The 16469-nt window shown below is 36.5% G+C and overlaps 1 protein-coding gene across 4 annotated transcripts in view; it reads left to right on the forward strand.

Annotated features, from left to right (window-relative positions):
* The window catches only part of suco (SUN domain containing ossification factor), a 105951-nt gene that overhangs the window by 60872 nt on the left and 28610 nt on the right, over positions 1 to 16469 (forward strand). For all 4 annotated transcript variants that reach the window (XM_056481298.1, XM_056481299.1, XM_056481300.1 and 1 more), the window contains 5 exons: positions 4719 to 4824; positions 7970 to 8097; positions 8374 to 8441; positions 10059 to 10166; positions 10386 to 10491. In XM_056481298.1, coding sequence (XP_056337273.1) covers positions 4719 to 4824; positions 7970 to 8097; positions 8374 to 8441; positions 10059 to 10166; positions 10386 to 10491 — 516 coding nt within the window. The remainder of the gene's footprint in view (positions 1 to 4718; positions 4825 to 7969; positions 8098 to 8373; positions 8442 to 10058; positions 10167 to 10385; positions 10492 to 16469) is intronic.

Below are 16469 nucleotides of genomic sequence, written 5' to 3' on the forward strand. Positions count from 1 at the left end.
GTCATAAAGAGATGGACATGGTCAATACTCAAGTAGGCTGTGGTGACTTTATGTTCAGTTGGTACTAATGGGCTCAAAGTGTGCCAAGAAAATATCCCCCACACCATTGCATCACCACCAGCAGCCTGAACCTTTGATACAAGGCAGGATGGCTCCATGCTTTCATGTTGTTGACGCCAAATTCTGACCCCACCGTCGGATTGTCACAGCAGAAATCAAGACTCGTTAGACCAGGCAACGTTTTTTCCATCTATTGTCCAATTTTGGTGAACTTGTGCGAATTGGAGCCTCAGTTTCCTGTTCTTAGCTGACAGGAGTGGCACCCGGTGTGGTCTGCTGCTGTAGCCCATCTACCACAAATTTGGACGTGTTGTGCGTTCAGAGATGCTCTTAGCTGGATTTATACTTTCGCCTGGCGCCACATCGCGCACCTCCACTGACTGCGCACGCACCTCGCGAAACGGACAAGGCTTTTATACTTGCCGTGTTCGCCGTTGTGATAGTCTTTAAAACGACAGAGGGCGGTCAAAAGAAATCCACCGTAAAGTCAGATGGAAGTAGGACGTTTCCTTAACTACGTCATATCATTAATATCACTCAAGATTTTTAAACTAATTATTTTTATTATTTTTATAAATTATTTTAATGATTATAAAGATTTTTATAAGCACTCAAGATTTTTTTAAATCAAACTGATGCATCACTTGCTTTTGTTCATATCTCGGACAGTTCTACCTATTAGAGTTTATTAAAATATAATTGACAACAAAACATGGGTTGCTCTACAAATCAATTTTTTATTATGGCAAGAGTAAAAGCAAAAAAAAGCACGCTTACTAAATAATACAGATGTTTTTTTTATATTTAGCCCGCTCCACAATTCACACATTACTGTTGCTAAAAAGGCAATAATGGTCCAACATTCCTGACCATCATCACCAATAAAGCCTAGAAAAACAGGCCATCAGCATTTTGTATATTGTAGGTTCAAATATTCCTTTCCAGTTGTCAAAGAAATAATTTGTTTCTTAATTATAGTTTTGTAGCTATTAATTTTTTTAAATTCTAAATTGTAACATATACATCAGTGTAAAACTGATGAATGGTGGAAAAACACATTTCTGTTAATGTGTACCTGGGTCTCCCCTTTTGCCATGGCCTTTTTGGCTTTAAAAAAACTTCTCCCTCAGGTTTAAAAAAAAAAAAAAAAATTTATGTCACATTCGCCGCGCGCACTCAAGTGAACTAGCTGACATGTCGAGTATAAACCAGGCTTTAGCCTTTCTATCAGCTTGAACCAGTCTGGCCATTCTCCCATTCTGAACTCTGGCATCAACAAGGCATTTGCACCCACAGAACTGCCGCTCACTGGATATTTTCTCTTTTTCAGACCATTCTCTGTAAACCCAAGAGATGGCTGTGCATGAAAATCTCTGTAGATCCGCCGTTTCTGAAATACTCAGACCAGCGTGTTTAGCACCAACAACCATGCCACATGCCATATTTTATATTAATATCTTGTCAGTATATGCATGCGTTGTCAATTCATAATAACTTCACTGATCATCCATTCAGAATTGACCTGCCTATAATGACAAATATTGATTGTCTTGTAGAAGGTATAGTGCCCAGTCTCGGTTACATTTTCCTAGTTTTCTTTTTTCCATCAGCTTACATCACCTTAAAGAATATGACAATAATAATCAGTATATTTTACACCCCCGAGTGTTCCTCTCCATACCTCTTTCCCCATTATGTAGACGGTGAAAGGGTTTGTATTTGATTACCACTAAGCCTGTCCACACCCTACTGTTAAAGAGCCACTCTCACACCCTAAATGGACAAGATGAAAGTGGAACAGAAAGCATGAGAGAAGAGGAAAGGAAGAAAGGGGGGTAGACTGAAAGAGTGGGACCGAGTACATCAGTGTGTTTGTTTTCCACAGGACAGCCTTGTAAATGTTTAATCAACCAGATGCTCACTCAGCACTGCTGTTTAGGCATCGACAGACATGGAGAGATACAAATAATGAGGGAAAGAAAAGAGAAAAGGGATTTTGGAGACCACCCTTCAAAACCTGTGTGTTAGATTTTGCACAAACTTTGAATGTCACGGTCACACAGTTATTGGTTTATACTGCATTTACATAAGTCATTCACACCTCAGTGCCTGTCGCATCCTAGTGTTAATTAGAAATGTTATAATGGGGCATTTTAGCAGGTATTGTTTCTTTGTGTGGGAGAGGATTGATCACATTTCTGACACTTCACTATACCTAACCAAGGTGTCAAGGCCCAATCCCGATTCTATTTTATACCCCATCCACTGTAGCTTTCCATTCGCTTGTCAACCGAAGTGTGTAGGGATGAAAATATTCCCCTTACAAATGGCTCCACTACTACACCCGCACACATCATTGTATGTCGTCACTAGCTCATATGTCACACCAACTGTCGTCTGCAGTAGTCATTACAGAAGGGGCAAGAACAGTTGGGTTTAACAGATTATTTTTTAGCTAACTACTTTTGCACTGCATTTGGGTTTTAGCAAACCTTTTTCAGACCAAAAACATACAAGCCACCAGGTTTTTTTCTGGTGCCCCTATTACAACTAGGTAATCATGTTACTCATTCAGGTAACCACAGGAAAACATCATTGACATTATACCAGATGTGCTTTAAAAAGCTCATTCCCGCCGGGTAGACTTTTGTCAAGTCATCGGTTATCAGAATTGAGAATTTTTTTGCTAGCGGCTAGTTGAGGTCTGCATTCCCGAGGGATCCGACCAGTTTTCTTGCGGCTTGGGAATAAATTTCCAAATAAAACGCGGTAGCAAACGGGAACTCTAGTGTAATTTGAATGGGAGAGAGCGGTCTAACAAAATAGCGCTCCCGAGAGAGAGAGAGAGAGAGAGAGAGAGAGAGAGAGAGAGAGAGAGAGAGAGAGAGAGAGAGGCGTATCCGCTGTAGTGCTGTGTGTTTATGAGAGAGAATGAAAAAGAGAGCGCTACTGCTTTGCACTACTGCCCTTTTTGCACTGTCTTGTTTGTACGCTGCTACGCTGCACTGCTTTGGCAATACTAACGTACAGTTATTTGCCAATAAAGTATGTGAATGTGAGAGTGTGCACATCCTCCCTCTCTCTCTCTCTCTCTCTCTCTCTCTTTCTGTGCGTGCATGCGTGTGTGTGTGTGAGAGAGAGAGAGAATAAGAGAGAGCGCGTGCATCCGCCATGGTTAGACTGGACTCTGTAACATCCAGCTGGGTGTTTTTTGGGAGGCCTATTTAATCGCTATATATTCTTCCGTGGCCCAATATGTACCTGCTACGTGTATAGAAAAAATGCTGATATGAAACGCAATCAGTAGTTGGCAAATAAATTGAGTGGATATGTTTGTAAATCTGACTTTTAAAAGCGTCAGTGCCTCAGGTTGCTGAGAGTGGCTGCTGGGAGTGGTGTTAGTGATACCAGCAGCGGGAGCTCAGCCTGTGGTCTGTGTGGGTCCTAACGCCCCAGTATATTGCTCAGTGAGCGCCGTTTTTCAGATGAGTTTTTAAACAAAGTTCCTGACTCTCTGTGGTCATTAAAATCCTAGGATGTCCTTTGAAAAAAGAAAAAGAGGGGGTTAACCCCAGCATCCTGGCCAAATTTGCCCACTGGCCTCTGTCCATCATGACCTCCTAACCATCCCCATATCATAATTGGCTTCATCACTCTGTCTCCTCTCCACTAATCAGCTGGTGTGTGGTGTGCAATCTGGCGCTAAATGGCTGCCATTGCGTCATCCCCTCCCAAAAAATGTGTAAAGCGCTTTGATTGTCCATGAAAAGCACTATATGAATCTAAGGAGTTGTTGTTGTAGTGTTTGTTGTTATTGTTATTATTATTATTATTATTATTATTATGTTTTTTTATGTTGTGGGACTATCCTGCATATATTCTGAATGTGATAAATTATCATTATTACTTATGAATAGAACAAAACAGATGAATGTTTGTAGCAAAAATCCTTAAGCTATTACTTGTGAGTCTTTGCTCACATGGGCAACTATTTTGGCAATCTAGTTGGTGTGTTCTGGGACATTTCTCATACTCTTTTGTAATCTGGTCCCCATAAAATCCCCATAAAAGGCCTGTATGTCACTTTCCCCTACTCCTACATTTCCAACCAGAAGATAATCAAGACACCCCTACTCCTTCATCTGAACAACGGAAACGGAGGGGTCGGGGGAAGTGGAACAGCTAAGGTGTAGAAATGGGATCGGACATTATTTGATATGTTGTATTTTCTTCTGTCTGGGGCTTTTTGGTTGACTGATCATGTTGAATCTGCATTGGAGGGAGAATACTCTGATTGGCTGTTCGGTTTATGTAATGTGCCAGTGAATGAGACTAAAAACAGAAGAAAAGCCACAGAGTTCAAAACAGCAAATAGTTTATATCTTCTAATTTAAGCACATTAATGCACTAGTGTACATGTGTTCATAATGCCATGAGGCACCTTGAGGAATGTAATCAATACAATTCAAATTTGGACTTACAAGCATGTGGCTCTGCTTGCAGTGAAAACAACTCTGCATTCAGGGATTCAGTGCATGAGTGAATTATGATGCTTGATGCTAAAACAAAAGCCATCGGTATGCACATCATATTAAATTAGTGACATTTTGGTTCTATTTGATGACATTTGTTTGGATGCCCTTTTCGTTTGTTTGCAGGTGGCGGATCATGAAGGAGCGACAGACCCTCCTGTACCCAGTAAAGAAGACATCCCTACCTTCGATGAGTGGAAGAAGAAAGTGATGGAAGTGGAGGAGAAGAAAAGTAAGCGATTGTTTGGAACACCAAATTGTGTGTGCGCACAGAGCTGCATGTTCTATCAGTGAATCATTGCGTGCAAGGCTGCTCTCGTCTTTCTTCTGCATCACAGCACATTCACACGCACTTCCTTAAGGACAGATTTCTGCTTGACTTCACAGAGCTTTACTTATATGCCTTTCCATGGTGAACTTGCTTCTCCGTGCTCCTGTAAGAACGTTTGCACACATTTGTCAGAGTGATGGAAGTGTTGCGCTTGGAGAATGTTGCATAACCCAGTGCGCACTAATGTAGGCTGCTGTAATGGGTTGTTTCGGTACATGGCAACAAAAGGAACAAAGCTTGAAGCTCAATGCCAGCACAGTAGTTGTACTCTTGCTTTGCATTTCCCAGCTGACAGTTCGTGATTTAGGAAAGTCAACAAATTAAAAGCCACCAGCCAATGGTATGCTAAGTGACCCTTGTCTCATTAATGAGCAGGTGTAGAGCATTCAATATAATTAGAGGCCTCTCAAAGAGTACACAGAACTTGAGTTTGGGTGAGGCGTACGCACCCACAGATGTAGTTTGAGAATTGGTGTTATTTATAAACTCGTCTGCTTGACCTAAAATGTTCTTTGAAAATTAAATTAGAAAAGTTCAATCAAATTTAGAGACTAATTTGTCTCTGTAGACCCGAATTCAGGTTGGTTTTGAAAACTGTGTTCAGTAGATTGTTAATCAATAGCCTTTTTTTCTAACTTAAAGGCTGTTTTTTTAATTAAATGTTTGATGTAATCTCAACTGAAAAATGAAGAGTGGGTGGGACAGAGACTAGTTCCTCCCCTTTTTAAAAAACAGCCATTTTTATCAGCGCTCTGCCAGTGATTGAGCTCAAGCGCATCAAATGAAAAGCAAACGAGAAGCGTCTTAAATGGGGCAGGGCATGTCAGATACAAGCGGCAACCTCCCGCTCTCCCTCGGGAAGCCAATACGGAAGTAACTGAAACTGCAATTCATCAAAATTCCGCTAGTCCTGGCTCCATAATAGAGCAAATTTCAATTGAGCCCACTGTTAGAATGGCCAACTTTACAGCAGAAAAAAAGGTGTTTACAGCCTGGTACAAAGAACGATTTTGGTTCATATAGCTATTATTACCCTCCATGACAACTGTGAGGGGGTGAATTTCTTATAACTCATCCATTTCCTTTATATTAGGTTATATTAAGTTTGCATAATTAAGGGCGTGGCCACTTGAGTGACAGCTACTGTAGGTCTCGCTGGTCGTCGTCACTTCACCTCAGCTGAATCCGGCAGATTAGCCACTGATCTCGGCATATTCATCGTATTTTTGTGTTGTTTCATGTGGCTTTACACAGTCAGCTGCCTTTTGGACTTATTTCTTGGTTATCAGATGATATGGCATGCTGTGTGCACTTAATTGTGCTCACAAACCATTCACGTGGCCTCCGTTTCCCATGTGAGTAAAGTTATATACTTATATACCATCTCTATAAATGTATTTGTTTTATTTAAGATCATTTATCATTTATATTTTTCTTTAGACCCGTAAAGCACTCCCGAATGTGACAGATTGATTAGCTGTAAGCTCTAGAACAGTCATCTGAAGCACAGTGTTATACTGGAGTTCATCAATAGTCTTGCATTTACTAACACAGACTATATCTGAAGTGTTAGGAAGAATTTCGCGTTTTCCTCCTGTAGAAAAACGTCATAAGAACAATGTTTAGTGGCTCAATGTATGACTACAGTGTTTTTGAAAGTCTAAACACTTTATTGATATAGAGTACACCCAAGCACATGTGGTCAGAACACAAACGAGTCGCAGGTAATAGAGTATTAAGTGTTTCTCCCAAAGTAAAGTCTGTCTGCCAGGTCTAAGCAAAGTGCCAGCAGGTGTCTGTAGCTCCGCTCACTCTCCGCCTCTTTGCCCTTGTTTGGTATCCCGCCGTGGGTGCGATGACGCGCGAACAAAATGGCGACGGTTGGCCGCACCTACTTGTAGCTTCTTTTGCAGTGTTCAGAAACCTATGGGTGACGTCACGGATGCTACGTCCATATATTTTACAGTCTATGGTCAGATACTAAAGAGCATTTGATTTGATGAGAAACTGAGATGATGTAAAAACAACAAAAAAAAAACGCTGATCAATTTGGGCGGAAGTGACGAACTGAAAGCTTTGCATGTCTATATTTTCTAAACACGAATTTAGTCACCGTTTTAGAGCACACTAGCTAATAGATATCCTTAAAACTAACAGACTAAAAATAACTAATGATATTCTCACACTAGTCATATTGCAAGCCTCTTTAACCACAGAGTGCTAATTTTAAGCCTATTGATTCGATATATAAACAAGCAATTTAAAGACTTAAAGCCTATACGATGGCATCATTGTGAGGTTTTATGCAAATATAACCTATTTAGTTTTGATAGTTTTATTAATTTTAATTATATTAAATTGTTTTTTTTTAATAATCATGTTCCATTGCTGTTTTCTGATCTAATCAGTAGGTATCAAACCTCTCACAGAGTCACACGTAACTGCTAATGATGACTGTCTTGTTCCAAAGTGTAAGACCTCCTTTGGTCAATTTGTTTTCTCTTTTAAGGGAACCAAATTGTGGAATGATTTACCTGTTACCCCAAACTTAGAAAGTAATATAAATGTTTTTAGTAGTGTACTTTAAAAAGTGGTTAAAAACAAAACTGCAGTGTTTACACAAATAGTCTACCATTAGTTATTTTGATCATGCCGCCTTTGCTTTCGCCTTATAGCAATTTAATGTTAAGATTTATAATCTTGTGTATATGTATCTATTTTATTTTCATTTTATGTTAACCCTCACTTGGACAGGTGTTGAGAATCAGCAAGTCTGCTAAAACACTTAAACAAATGCATTTGGTTTGTCCAGTGTAATTGTGATGTCCGTGTCAAATAAACAACAACTTTTAATTTTTTTTTTTAATTCACAGGACCTTTAAAACTCAGTACAGCAGCTATGTGTCATTAAAATCCAACAGTTTACCATTCTTATTCTGTTACATATGCTATTTGCATACATTAAGATAAATTCTAGATAATGTCCAGAGGGCAAACATTTGCATTTGACAGATGACCTAAATGTTGCCTGTTTGCTTGGTTTCAGGTCAGTCTCTGCACACTTCATCAAACGGCAGCCCTCATCCAGTCAAAAAGGTCCAAAAGAATTTCAAGAATAACTACGCTTCCGTCGAATGCGGGGCCAAAATCCTCTCGGCCAACAATGAGGCCAAGGTATACATGTTGCAAGAGGTGGTAAAACAGCATATGGGATATATATATATATATATATATATATATATATATATATATATATATATATATATATATATATATATATATATATATATATATATAGTGTTTATATAAAGTGTAAATATTAAGTGTTTCACAGGGGTATAAATGGGACTATTGTTTGATTACTACTTGCGTCTGAAGTATTATTGATTCGCCCTAGATCTACCATTGTCTAAGATGAGTGTGTTTGCCTGTGTGTTGCTGCGTTTTCAGAGCACATCTGCCATCCTGATGGAGAACATGGATCTGTACATGCTGAACCCCTGCAGTACCAAGATTTGGTGAGTCACTGCAGAGAAGCCGACTGCAGCAGCTGCTCTCAGACTATGAGAAAACACTTTACAGTGGATCCTGCTGCAGTAAATTGTAGTTGACGTACTGTAAAGGTTTTAAATATGATGCGATTCGATCTAAATTTATACATTATTTTAGAATTATTTAGCCAATTTTAATAACCTGTTAATTGAGGAATCACTTGAAAATGTATTTGTTACATGACCAACCCATGTATATATTGATTTTTACTGTCACACATGACAAAAATGAATATAATTATTATTGTCTGTATTTAAAACCCAGTAAACGATTAAACATTCATTTGTCCTACATGGACCTTTTGTTCTAAAAACTGCTATGTTAATAATTTGTTATAATTAAATCTCAAACATTGTCCTATGTAACCGTATCAAGCATAGTTTAAAAAAGTTACAACTCTTATAAATTAAAGAGAAGATTTTAGTAAATGGCAATCATTTTTTTCATCCATATGTAACCCATCGGTCCTACTGCATCTAACCCGCACTGAGCTGGGATCAAACCAGGGATTCTTTGTATTTGAGTCGGTTACTCTAACAAGACCATGGCCTCTAGCGTCTGTCACTAGAGCACCTTTTGAGGTCAGAGGAGTAAGGTTTAACTGCATAGCATTTCACTAGCTGGCCTCTGTGACGCTCACCCCCTAAACCTCACTCCTATCCCGGATGAGCCCCCACGTGTAACCCACTGGTCCTACTGCACCTAACTCTCTCTGAGCTGGTGTCAAACCAGGGATACTTTGTATGGGAGTCGGTTGCTCTAACAAGAAGGCTAAAGACTGTGGCCTCTAGTGTCTGTTGCTAATTTTGTTTTTGTCCCCCCCCCCCCAATGTATCTTATTTACTCTTTCTATAAAAATGTCTTCCCCTGAAAGGTGTGGTTTTTGTGTATTGTCGGAGGGGTCCAATTTCATTGCATGTAACAGTGTTGTGACAAATAAGGCTTTCAACATCATCAAAAACATAGAAACTTATACGTTTTCAGTCTCAGAAAACCATGTCCTCTGGTGTGACTAAATGTTTTTAAATCCTCAATTCCACAGAAAACTTAGTTGAAGGACCCCAAGAATTGCTAAAGTTGGTGATCATTTATATTTTCTGAAACATCAATCTTCAAACTACATAAACTATATATAAATGTAACTATTGATCCTCAAAATTGATGTTTTACAAATAAAGAACATTTTTACTGCGTTGTTGTTAACTACTTGTGTGTGTTGGTTTATATTATGAAAAATTCTGAATATAAACATCCACAATTGTGAAGGGGAAAGAGCCTATAAATATACTGTTTTGCAAAATAAAGTAATACATTTATGTATTAGGAGACAATAATTTAAAAAAAATTGCAATGAACAAAGTCAAACGAGAAACAATAAGTATTGTCTGAATTGCAACATAAAGTTTTAAAACTGAAACTGATAAATGATATATACAAAATATAAACTTGAAATGTCAATCAATGGTCAGTTTTGTTGTTTGCAATTCTGAGGTAAATGTAATAAATAATAAGAGATGTTTCTGTATTTATTTTTGTACTCAGATTTTCCCTTATGTATTATCTCTTTTAATCTGCCAATGCAGGTTTGTTATCGAGCTCTGTGAGCCAATCCAGGTGAAGCAGCTGGACATTGCAAACTTTGAGCTGTTCTCATCTACACCAAAAGACTTCCTCGTGTCCATAAGCGACAGGTAAAATCTGAGAGTACCTCCAATCCAAACCGAATGCAAATCATACGGTCTTTCCAATGTGAATGAGTTTTTATCACTGACTGCAGAAAAATCTAACTTGCCCAAACTCCTGCCTCTTATTAAACCTTTAATGTTGTGCTTGGTGTTTGATCACGTCATATGTTTTAATGTTCTCTATAGACTTAATCTTTTCATTAAAAAAATATTTTTCAATTTCAGGTACCCGACCAATAAGTGGATCAAGCTGGGCACGTTTCACGCCCGTGATGAACGCACAGTACAGAGCTTTCCCCTAGACGAGCAACTCTATGCCAAATATGTGAAGGTAAAATATGGAGCAGCTGCTACAGTTTACCCTAATAAATTGATCTTCTGTGTAAAGTCACATTTACATGACAGCGAAGTAGCCAAAACTGTAACGTTTTTCCCTTGTTTAAAAAAAAATAAATGACGACACGACAGTGATGCAGTCAAAAACCGAAATGTTTTTTCCTTTATTTAAAAAATATATAAAATTCACTTTAACATGACAGCGACGTAGTCAAAACTAATGTTTTTCCTTTGTTTAAAAAGTCACGTTTACGCGACAGTGATGCAGTCAAAAACCGAAATGTTTTTTCCTTTATTTAAAAATAAAATAAAATTCACATTTACATGTTACAAACTGTAACTTTTTTCCTTTGTTTAAAAAAAAGTCACGTTTACATGACAGTGATGCAGTTAAAAACCGAAATGTTTTTTCCTTTATTAAAAAAAATAATAATTTACTTTAACATGACAGCGATGTAGTCAAAACTAACATTTTTCCTTTACTTAAAAAAAAATATTTACGTTTACGTGACAGCGATGTAGCTAAAACTGTAACATTTTTCCTTTGTTTAAAAAGTCACGTTAACACAACAGCAATGTAGCCAAAACATTAACGTTTTTCCTTTGTTTAAAAAAAAGTCAAGTTTATACAACAGTGATGCAGTCAAAAACCAAAATGTTTTTTACTTTTATTTAAAAAAATAATAAAATCCACGTTTACACGACAGCGATGTAGCTAAAACTGTAACGTTTTCCCTTTGTTTAAAAAAAAAAGAAGTCACGTTTACATGACAGTGATGCAGTCAAAAACCGAAATGTTTTTTACTTTTATTTAAAAAAATAATAAAATCCACATTTACACGACAGCGATGTAGCCAAAACGGTAACGTTTTTCCTTTGTTTAAAAAAAAAAGTCACATTTACATGACAGTGATGCAGTCAAAAAACGAAATGTTTTTTACTTTTATTTAAAAAAAAACAAAAATTCACGTTTACACGACAGCGATGTAGCCAAAACATTAACGTTTTTCCTTTGTTTAAAAAGTCACGTTTACATGACAGTGATGCAGTCAAAAAACGAAATGTTTTTTACTTTTTTTTAAAAATAAAATCCAGATTTGCACGACAGCGATGTAGCTAAAACTGTAACGTTTTCCCTTTGTTTAAAAAAAAAAAAAAAGTCACGTTTACATGACAGTGATGCAATCAAAAACCGAAATGTTTTTTCCTTTATTTAAAAAAAAATTTTATTCACTTTTACACGACAGCGACGTAGCCAAAACTAATGTTTTTCCTTAAAAAAAAATATTCACGTTTATGTGACAGCGATGTAGCTAAAACTGTAACATTTTTCCTTTGTTTAAAAAGTCACGTTAACACAACAGCAATGTAGCCAAAACATTAACGTTTTTCCTTTGTTTAAAAAAAAGTCAAGTTTATACAACAGTGATGCAGTCAAAAACCGAAATGTTTTTTACTTTTATTTAAAAAAATAAAATAAAATCCACGTTTACACGACAGCGATGTAGCCAAAACATTAACGTTTTTCCTTTGTTTAAAAAAAAGTCAAGTTTATACAACAGTGATGCAGTCAAAAACCGAAATGTTTTTTACTTTTATTTAAAAAAATAAAATAAAATCCACGTTTACACGACAGCGATGTAGCCAAAACATTAATGTTTTTCCTTTGTTTAAAAAAAAAAGTTTATACAACAGTGATGCAGTCAAAAACAGAAATGTTTTTTCCTTTATTTAAAAAAAAATAAAATTCACATTTACATGTTACAAACAGTAACGTTTTTCCTTTGTTTAAGAAAAAGTCACATTTACATGACAGTGATGCAATCAAAAACCAAAATGTTTTTTCCTTTATTTAAAAACAAATTAAATTCACGTTTGCACGACAGCGATGTAGCCAAAACAGTAACGTTTTTCCTTTGTTTAAAAAAAAAAAAGTCACATTTACATGACAGTGATGCAATCAAAAACCAAAATGTTTTTTCCTTTATTTAAAAACAAATTAAATTCACGTTTGCACGACAGCGATGTAGCCAAAACAGTAACGTTTTTCCTTTGTTTAAAAAAAAAAAAGTCACATTTACATGACAGTGATGCAATCAAAAACCAAAATGTTTTTTCCTTTAATTTAAAAAAAAAATAAAATCCAGATTTGCACGACAGCGATGTAGCCAAAACATTAACGTTTTTCCTTTGTTTAAAAAGTCATGTTTACGCGACAGTGATGCAGTCAAAAACCAAAATGTTTTTTACTTTTATTTAAAAAATAAATAAAATTCACATTTACACCACAGCGATGTAGCTAAAACTGTAACGTTTTTCCCTTTGTTTAAAAAAAAAAAGTCACGTTTACATGACAGTGATGCATTTAAAAACCTAAATGTTTTTTCCTTTTATTAAAAAAAAATTTAATTCACTTTTACACAACAGCGATGTAGCCAAAAACTAAAATTTTCCCTCTGTGTTTTAAAAAAATTATAATTCGAATAATTCAGGTTTACACAACATTTTAGTGTTTGGCGCTGTCACCTTGTTAGTAAACAGTACGTGCAGGGAAGTGACAATGGTGCAGGGAAGTGACAACGGCTTCTGGTGTGTATGAAGAATTGCAGTGTAATTTTTTTGATGTAAATCCACACTTTGCTGATGTGGAACGCATTAGCAAACACTTGATCAACAACAACACTATCACATACTACCACAAACACCACCCTAAAATCTACCATGCATGCACATAATATCATGCTTTTTAAAGATCCTAATATTTGGCCATTCATAAAAACTTCCAGTTTAAAAACCATTTACAAATTTAAAGGGTTACTTCACCCAGAAATAAAAATGTAACCTGTTCATTTTCAGAACACACATGGAGATATTTTGAATGAAATCCTAGCAGCAGCGTTGTCAAAACATTCCACGATTCCTCAGGGATTCATCTGGAGTCATACGAAGCTCCAAGAACACTTGTGTCTCCAAAATCTGTAAAAATGACTTTGTTTTTGGATGAACTATGCCTCTAACACCCTTCAAAAGCCAACAAAACTTAAGTTTGTCGGGTCAATGTAGTGGCGTTCCAACGACCTGAGAATACAACATGCTTAAACACCATTTTCAAATTGTCACGTATCAACCTGCGTTCTGCATCTTTCACTCTGATCTGTTGAGGTGACTTGCTCAGTGTGTCAGTAAAAAGTCCACACACACATCAATACTAACAAGTGCAGCGAGTCACTTGTAATGTACAAGCACAGATGTATTAAAAACTAGAGCATGATGTGAGTGATCTCTGCAAGTTTGGACACATGAACGTATTGAAAAGGATCACACATGTAATTTGGTCACCTGTGATCCAACTCCCCACCAAAAAAAACAAAACAAATCAAGAATTACTTTAACTAAGTGTGTTTTTTAATGTGGCCAAATAAGAGGTAGTGAAAGAGGGAACAGTGTAGTCTTTTGAGGAGAGCCGTGCCTTTCCCTGAGGCGTTTAGAGTCTCATGACTGTATTGTTCACTTCAAATCTGTTGTTATATGATGTTGAATACACACACCGTCATGACCGTATAGATTTGCATTTAAGTTCGAGTTCATGTTTATATCAGTGTATTAAATATCCAAATGGTGATGGTCTTCAGAAACATTTTTGTTTTGTTGGTTGAAAGTCTCTTTACATCCTGCTTAAAGCGATCGTTCATCTAAAAAAGAATATTTACAGATCATTTTTAAAGATTGTTTTTCTTCAGAGGAACATTGAGATTTTTTTCAACACATTGCTAATCCTAATAGTTTTAATAACTCATTTCTAATAACTGATTTATTTTTACTTTGCCATGATGACAGTACATAATATTTGACTAGATATTTTTCAAGACACTTCCATACAGCTTAAAGTGATATTTAAAGGCTGAGCTAGGTTAAATAGGTTAACTAGGCAGGTTAGGGTAATTTGGCAAGTTACTGTATTATGTATGTATATGTAAAATAAGTAATGATGCGGTAAGTCTATAGCAGGGATGGGCAAACTCGATCCTGGAGGGCCGGTGTCCCTGCATAGTTTTGCTCCAACCCTAATCAAACACACCTGCTTGTAGCTTTCTAGTGATCTTGAAGACGCTAATTAGGGTGTTCAGGTGTGTTTGATTAGTGTTGGAGCAAAACTCTGCAGGGACACCGGCCCTCGAGGATCAAGTTTGCCCATGCCCGGTCTATAGTCTATAGTCTGCAGCTCCTACTGCACCTTAAATACTCAAATGTAGAAGTAGAAACTGAAATTCACTTTCTTCAAGAAGTAAAACAAAAATTGCTGAAGAGACCTTTTTCGATTTGTCTTAAGTATTTAAGAACGCAAAATTTTATTTTATTTCATTTTTTTTCCCTATATGATTTAGTTTTTATGTGATTGTTATTTTTAACTGCAGGGTTCATAACTGTGCTGTGCTTGTAATGTGGATCCCCACAATGCTTTGCTATTATTGAGCGCTCGAAACCTGTTCTCTTGTCTCTACTGAGATTCTGTAATGTTAATTTCTAACATTTTGCTTTTGTTCTCCTGCTCTTTTTTTTTCCACTGTGCTTTAAATGACTGTTTATCTGTCTGTCTATCTATCTATCTATCTATCTATCTATCTATCTATCTATCTATCTATCTATCTATCTATCTATCTATCTATCTATCTATCTATCTATCTATCTGTCTGTCTGTCTGTCTGTCTGTCTGTCTGTCTGTCTGTCTGTCTGTCTGTCTGTCTGTCTGTCTGTCTGTCTGTCTGTCTGTCTGTCTGTCTGTCTGTCTGTCTGTCTATCTGTCTATCTATCTATCTATCTATCTATCTATCTATCTATCCCTTTATCTAATGCTCTTTCGCTCTATCTAACACTCTTTCTAATGCTCTATCTGTCTAACGCTCTATCACTCTAACCATCTAACACTTTATCCCACTGTCTAACGCTCTATCTATCTAATGCTCTATCGCTCTAAATATCTCACGCTCTATCTAACGCTCTATTGCTTTAAATATCTAACAATTTATCTATCTAACGCTCTATCTATCTAACACTATCTATTTAACGCTCTATCGCTCTATGTATGTATGTATGTATGTATGTATGTATGTATGTATGTATGTATGTATGTATGTATGTATGCATGTATCTCTCTTTCTCTAACCCTCTATCTAACGCTCCAACCCTCTATCTAATGCTCTTTCGCTATAACTATTTAACGCTCTATCGATCTATATATTTATTTAACGCTTTATCAATCTATCACTCTATCTATCACTCTATCTATCACTCTATCTATCTATCTATCTATCTATCTATCTATCTATCTATCTATCTATCTATCTATCTATCTATCTATCTATCTAACGCTCTATCGCTCTATTTAATGCTCTATCTATCCATCTATCTGTCTGTCTGTCTGTCTGTCTGTCTATCTATCCATCTAATGCTGTAATGCTCTATGACTCTGTCTAATGCTCCGTGGCTCCATCTAATGCTCTATGGTTCTATCTAACGATCTATCGCTCTGTCTAATACTCTATCAATCTATATATCTATTTTACGCTTTATCAATCTATCACTCTATCCATCTATCTATCTATCTATCCATCTATCCATCTATCCATCTATCCATCTATCTATCTATCTATCTATCTATCTATCTATCTATCTATCTATCCATCTATCCATCTATCCATCTATCCATCTATCCATCTATCCATCCATCTATCTATCTATCTATCTATCTATCTATCTATCTATCTATCTATCTATCTATCTATCTATCTATCTATCTATCTATCTATCTATCTATCTATCTTTCTAACGCTCTATCTCTCTATCGATCTATATATCTATTTAATGCTTTATCAATCTATCGCTCTATCGATCTATCTAACGATCTATCGCTCTATCTAATGCTCTATCGATCTTTATATCTATTTAACGCTTTATCAATCTATCGCTCTATCT

This window comes from Danio aesculapii, chromosome 20 (assembly GCF_903798145.1).
Source record: "Danio aesculapii chromosome 20, fDanAes4.1, whole genome shotgun sequence".
Lineage (NCBI taxonomy): Eukaryota > Metazoa > Chordata > Actinopteri > Cypriniformes > Danionidae > Danio > Danio aesculapii.